The 6,637-nt window shown below is 56.4% G+C and overlaps 1 protein-coding gene across 1 annotated transcript; it reads right to left on the bottom strand.

Annotated features, from left to right (window-relative positions):
• Positions 1-349: 349 nt before the first annotated feature.
• PSMD4 (proteasome (prosome, macropain) 26S subunit, non-ATPase, 4) lies at positions 350-4,869 on the bottom strand. The gene is made up of 10 exons (XM_009888053.1): positions 4,734-4,869; positions 3,927-4,041; positions 3,206-3,292; positions 2,345-2,413; positions 1,783-1,998; positions 1,578-1,686; positions 1,031-1,162; positions 737-804; positions 470-639; positions 350-384 (listed from the first exon to the last, which is right to left on the bottom strand). The coding sequence occupies exons 1-10, from the start codon at positions 4,853-4,855 to the stop codon at positions 366-368; spliced, it is 1,107 nt and encodes a 368-aa protein (XP_009886355.1). The 5' UTR covers positions 4,856-4,869; the 3' UTR covers positions 350-365.
• Between the last annotated feature and the right edge of the window lie 1,768 nt (positions 4,870-6,637).

The following is a 6,637-nucleotide window of genomic DNA, read 5'->3' as shown; positions in this document are numbered from 1 at the left end:
ACTCTGCTGCCCATCAATGCCCAAGGCCCACCCCTTCCGGCCTCACCGTAAACATCCTGCAGGAACTGGGCACGCTGGGAGGTGCCACGGGGGGCGGGGCTTGGGCTGTCAGGCCCCGCCCCCATACACGTGTGCAGGGGGGAAACAGGGGAGACCCGGGGTCCAGTTCCCCCAGTACAGGGGATTCCAGGGGCCCAGTCCCTTCCAGTACCGGGGAGACCCAGGACAGGGGAGTGCCAGGGCCCAGTCCCCCCAGTGCAGGGGGAAGCAGAGGCCCTCCAGGAGGGGTGGGGGCTGCCCCCACCAAGCTGAGACCCAGGGAGGCGGCAGGACAGAGACCCCCGTGGAAAGCCTTTATTGCCGTGTTACAGCACAACCCCCGCCCTGGGCGCTGCTCCGCACTGGCACCGGCACTGGCCCGGCGGGCGGGCGACTCACCCCCACGGGCGGGCGAGCCCCGGCCCAGCGCCCCCATTTCTTCTCCTCCTCTTTTTTGTCCTTGCTCTCCTTGGAGGCCTGCGAGGCCAGTGAGCCCATGGCGTTGCGGATGGCCTCGTTGTTGGGGTCCACGCCTGGCAGGTTCTCCAGCACGCTCTGCAGGAACTCGGGGTCCTGCATCACATCATAGTCGTCTTCCTCCTGCAGGAACAGGGAGAGGAGTTGGGGACAGGCTGGAACCCCATCTTCCTCCCACAGGCAGAGGGGACAGGGAGGGGACAGGAGGACAAAACCTCACCTTAGCAGGTTCGGAGGTATCCATGGCTGTGCTGCTGTCCACTTCGGCCGCCTCCGCCTGGGCAAACTCTGTTGGAGGAGAGGGACAGCTGAGGACAGAGGATTAACACACCCACGGGAGCGATGCATGCACCCACCCCTCCAGTTTGGGGAGATCTGGACCCTGCCCAGGTGACAAACCCCACTGTGGGGCACGTCGGGCTGTAGAGGCTGCGGGTTCCAGTCCCAGAGGCAGAGAGCTGCCTCCTTGGCTTTCCCTTTGGGAACAGGCCGAGAGCCGCTCGCAGGCACTTACCCGCTCCCTGCAGCGACATCTGCATGGCGTAGGCAATCTGCTCCTCCTCTGTCATGCTGCTGAGGTCGGGCAGCCCAGCCCGGCCAAACTCCTGCTGAGTTATCGTCATCTTCAGCAGAGCATCGTCCGAATCTGCGCAGACAAAACCCACACTCAGAAACCAGCAATGGAGCCACCCGCGATCCCCGACCCCTCGCACACACGCGGCCTCACTGGGGAAGGGGAGCAGAGCAGAGCTGCTCTCCATGGCGTTCAAGACAGAAGCAGGTCCACCTCTGTCTGGGAGTTTCAGGCGAAGCAGAGGTCGCTCCCCAGCACGCTGCAGTTAAACTGCCTCCCTCCAACATTCCGGGGCAGAAACGGCCTCTTGCCTTGCACCCCAACAGCTCTGGCAATGGCCGCGCTGCGCAGGATGCCACCATGAACAAGAGACGGGCAGCCTCACAGCAATGAATGCTGCCACAGGAGCCCACACGCTGGCCAGACACCCTCCCCGGGGACCGTCCTGCCTGTCCCTGCCTGCTTGGATCCCTGCCCAGCTCCTTACCATCCCCACCAGTGGCTGCGATCCCAGCCTCAGCCGCAGAGGCGGCCGCAGCCCTCCTGGCCTCCTCCTCTTGCCGCTGCCTCTGCTCCTCCATGGAGACACGCAGAGCCTGCGGAGACGGGGACAGGCTTGGAGCTGAGCAAGGCAGAGCTCAGACAGACAGAGCTCGACACCTGCAGCTGCCCTCCACCTCCCCCTCGCTCACCAGAGCCAGCTCCGGGTCCGCGCTGGGGTCCACGCCGAACTCGAAGTCACTGGCGCCGAGGCCCAGCATGGCACCTCCCTCCCCGGCCAGGATGGGGGAGCTGATGAGGGCATCAGCCAGGCTGGGCCCCGGCGGCACTGTCACCAGGTGGGAGCCGGTGCCATCCTTGCCATTTAAGGTGTTAATGAAGGCAGTCAGCTTGTCCGTGTTGGCTTCCTAGGGCCAAAGAGAAAGGCCGGGACTAGAGCTTCGCCTGGCACCTCAACTCTGCGAGAAGGACAGCCGGCTGCTTCACGCACCCAGTGTCTCTCCGCGCTATGTGGGAGCCAAGAGCTCCGCTGTTTCCATCAGGACGGAAAGCATTTAACGACACCTGCAGTGAAATGGGAGAGGTGTCTTCCCAAAGGGAAACGTTACTCTCCACATTAGCATTTTTACTGGGGCAGCTGCTGAGGCTCAGGGAACCGTTTGTATCCTCACGTGCCCGAGTAACGGCTCTGGGCTGGAAAGGATACAAAATCCTGGCTTGGATTTTATGCCAGAAACACGGCAGGAGTCTCACCTCTTCTCCAAAATTGATGATATCAACGTTGACTTTCTCTTTCTTAAGACGCTTTGCCAGTTTCACCAGCTGCAATGAGGAGACACCGCGGCATTAGCTTGGATTTCAGCTCTTACCCATGCTCAGCTCATCAGAGACCAGACAACAGCGCTCAGGATTCAATCCTGGAGGCACAGAACCCAAAATTGGCTTCCCAGTTTCAAGCCCTCCCAGCAGGAAAGCGCTGGGAGGTATTTCACCTCTCTGTGTGGGACAGGCACTACCGCACAGTGCCCGAGGTGGCCCAAGTGCGGGAGCTGTTCCTGCCAAAGCAAGTAACCATCCCCATCGATGGGGACAGCAAGCGCCTGGGACAGGCAGCATCTCCTCACGTTTCTGACCTGTTCTTTTAAAGAGACCCGGAACATCTGGATTAACTCCACTTGCGTTATTTTAAGTACCAATAGAACAGCATCTTCCAAAGGCTGAGAGCATTATTTCTGCTCAGGGACAGAGATTTCCTCACCCAGCTCCTCAGGCAAAAAGCCCAAAGTGGTTTAGGTCAGAGTTATGAGGCACGGGACATGGCACAAGCTCCCTCTGGAGCCACCTGAACCAGGGGAGGAAAGCAATCCTACACAAAACAGCGGGAGATCTGGATCTCTGTCCTGGGCTCAGGCCTGGCTGTGCCCAGGGATTCCATCTTCTCTCTCCCTCCCAAGAATCGCTCTGCTCAAGCGGCTCTGTCAAGCAGCCTCCTCGCGGGGGTATAAAGCCTTGCTTGCAATTCAGAGCAGGGAACAAACGATAAACCCGATTTATAGCTCAAAGCAGAGCACAAAGCTGACCCAACATTTTTTCCTTTGACTGGTCATTACTCACGTCTTTCTCATTATCTTCTACAGGGCTCCCAACGAAGGCGATGATTCGCATCTTGTGGTTCTTGCCTTGGCGATGTTTCAAAGCCAGCTGCAAGAGAGAATTCATATTGTACTTAAGGAACAATTCTCAGGACACAGGGGTGGCCAGCAGTCAGCACTGATACTTTTCCCATTACGCAGGAAAATTTAGGCTGTCAGGAGAGACTTTCCAGCAGCAAGTTTCATCAAACTGTCTACAAGCAGGCAGGTCTTGAGGGCCTCCTGTGAGCTGGCCGTTGTGACTCTGCTGGGAGCAGTTTGGTGGCAGAGAGACAGTCTGGGACAGAGCAAGGAAACAGGACAAAAGGGCGGCTACATCCTGGGGGACACGCCTCGGCCGGGGGCTGCTCTCCGCTGCGTGGGAAGGGCTGTGCAGCTCGGCTGGACCTCTGCACAGCAGCTGCCAGGTTCCTCCGAAGCAAACCAGGACCAGACTAGCAAACTTCTGAGCTTTTATATTTGATTTCATAAAGGAGGTTTCAGCTGCATTTTGCCAAGAGTGAGACTGAGGAAAAACTGAAATTACTTGCTTGGCATTGCTCAGCCGTAGAGGCGGGAAGAGAAAAAGTTTTCCCGCATCCGAGACATCTACAGGACAGGTAACTTAACAGGACGCGCTAAGGCAAAAGGAATTACACATAAAGTTGCAGACTCGCTCGTGAGGAACCGACAAGACCACTTACGTGAGCAACTCTGATCCCTGTGCAAAAGGTAATTTTCCCTTTGGGTTGCACCGTGTGTAGCTTTGAAAGGATCCGGCCTGTGTCTGGAGTGAGCGTGGTCAACACTTCACAGTTACTGCAACACAAACACATTTACACTGCTGACCTCTTCTTTGAGAATTTCTTTGCAAAACCCCTTATTGGCTATGGGAATAAGAAATGCCCTCCCGCCTGCCCTGCGCTAAGCCTGCGTCTGCTCCAAGAGCCTGCCAGCACTTGGCTCTGTGGGTCAGTGCCTACAGGGAGCAAGACTTTTAGCCTGGTTTCCTAAAAAAACCAGAAGTAATCTGTCTGAAGGCCTGTATGTGCCTCTGTCCCCTGCCCCAGCAACCTTGAGCCCGCTGGCCAATTTTAATTGACTCTGGCTAAGAGGGAGCTCACAGGGGCACTGAAATCCTGCAAGCTTCAGGAAAACGGAGGAATGACTCTCTTGGGGCTGTCCATAAGCTGCAGCGACAGCTCAGCCCCTATTTGCCACCTTTTGGGACAGAAGGCCAGAAAAGGATGGGTCTGGCAGAGAGCCCCTGAAAGAGAAAAGCCTCCATAACATAACCTGGCATTGCAGGAGTGAGCCCAACAAGCCAGAGACCAGAGAGGAACCAGGTTTTCTCACACCAGTCCTCCCAGAAGAACTGGTCTGGTTTCAGACTGTGCTATTGGTGCCCCATTTTACATCACTCCCCTCGTCCCTTGCCCCCACACTCTCTCACAGGTCCCCTCAGCCGCTCCTCAGTGTCACCCTGAGGCCAGTTCCCCCTCGGGATGTACTTGGCTAAGGTGATGAGCCCCACGTTGTTCTCAGGGTTACTGCGGGTTTTTGAGTGGCACACGATGTTGACAGCATCTTGCTGGGCTTGCAGGCGAGTGGGTAAGAAGTCTCCGTTCCTCATGTACTCGCTATTGTCAACGCTGAAATGCAGAGAGAAGGATGTCAGCTTGTGAAACAGTTGAGTTTTATCCCCAAAATGTGCTTTTTGGGACAGCACACCTAAGGTCACACAGCTACAGACACTCAGCAGGACATGGACGTTTCCCAGGGCAGAGACATGAGGCGTCTCTAAGTTTCCCTGAGTTTTCAGGTCAGATCTGACCTTTGGGGCACAGGACAAGTGCCGTCCCAGAGCTGTAAGCTCCCGCTCCTCACTGAAGAGTAAAAGAGGTGACTGCAGCCAGACACAACCTCAGATCCACATCTCCTCGATGCCTTCCTCCATCTCCACAACAAAACCAAAAAAAAGCCAAGAGACACTACTCCATGGTAAAGCACAAAGCTCTGTGCATATCACTGCTGTTGGGTTATCATCAGGACAAAATGCAGCTTTCCCAGGGCAGGGACGGCAGGCGCTTTCCAAACACGGCTCTGCGCCGCCAGCACGGTGCCCTCCTCAAAGCGACACTGGGACAAGCTGAACCCCCAAGCCCCACAGCCCGGCTTTAACACCCTACACCCGCGGTGGGTGCCGGGGCCTCCACAAAATGCACAGCACACGGGCAACAGTGCCCCGCAGTGTCTAACGGCAGCAGCCACATCTCAACATCGCTGTAATTAAACCCCTACCCTCCACTCCATCGGCTATTAAATATAGCACAGAGCAGGCAGAAAAAGCCCTCCTCTTACACCAGCCTTCAGGAGAGTGGCCCTAGGAAGGAGGACTAGATAAACAAATGCTTCAGAGTTTATTTTGTCCCCAAATTAAGACTTCCCTGAGAACTACTCCCAGAATTCCTTAGTTTTAACACCAGGGGAAAGGATTCTTCTGAAAAAAAGCCACCCGTGACCATTTCCCTGACTGTGACTCCTCCAGCCCACACCAAATACCCCATCACAAGCTGGGGAGCGAGGAGGCACCAGCGGCCAAACTCAGGCACAAAGACACGAAGCAACCTGGCTGAGGCTTTCCAAACTGCAGCTTACTATTCACAAAGCAATAGTGAATTCCTCCCGCTCTCCAGGACAATGCAAGGAGCTGAGACACATTTTAATGCCCTTAAACATGAGTAAGCAAAGAGCCACCCAGAGAAAACATCAAGGACTTAAATATACAGTCAGCAAGTCAGGCTACGGTAGTATCTTTATCCAAACAGCTATGGGAGTATGTAGAGAGCCAAGAAAACAACAGAACCCGGGCAGATTTAATGAATTTTCTCTATCATGACCCTCTTAAACATCAAAACCAAAAGATAACAGGACTGCAGCTGCTGTGATAATAATGACACATCAAAGTTCACCTCTGCTTCCAGCTCTGGCTTCATTTGGCACCCAGGGACAAAACCCTCTCACCTCAACACCGATGCTGAGCAACAGTAACAGAGGACTGCCCGAGCACCAACCCACCATGCCCCAGCAGTGCCAGGACAGGCCCCGAGTGGCCGACCCTCCTCGGGCCGCAGATACCCCCACCCAGTGCCCCTGCAGGGCTGGGGCTGCCCAGCTCGGGTCCATACCCTGGCTCTCCTCTGCCGGGACATGACCCCAGATTGTTGTGGCACCACCGCCTGGCACCACATCACACCAGAGCCTCATCGCAGCCGTCTGCCCCATCCCCTTCACCGGGGCCCTCTCTGCCCCACACTTTGGCAGCCTTCCCCTGCCCGTTAGTCCCTACAAGAGCAGCTTCCCCCTGCTCCTGCCTCCTCAACCCCCTCTGCTGGGCCAGGAGCCTGCCCAACCG

This window comes from Charadrius vociferus, unplaced genomic scaffold (genome assembly GCF_000708025.1).
Source record: "Charadrius vociferus isolate BGI_N301 unplaced genomic scaffold, ASM70802v2 scaffold1451, whole genome shotgun sequence".
NCBI classification, from domain to species: Eukaryota; Metazoa; Chordata; class Aves; order Charadriiformes; family Charadriidae; genus Charadrius; species Charadrius vociferus.
This window is presented reverse-complemented; position numbering and strand designations above follow the sequence as displayed.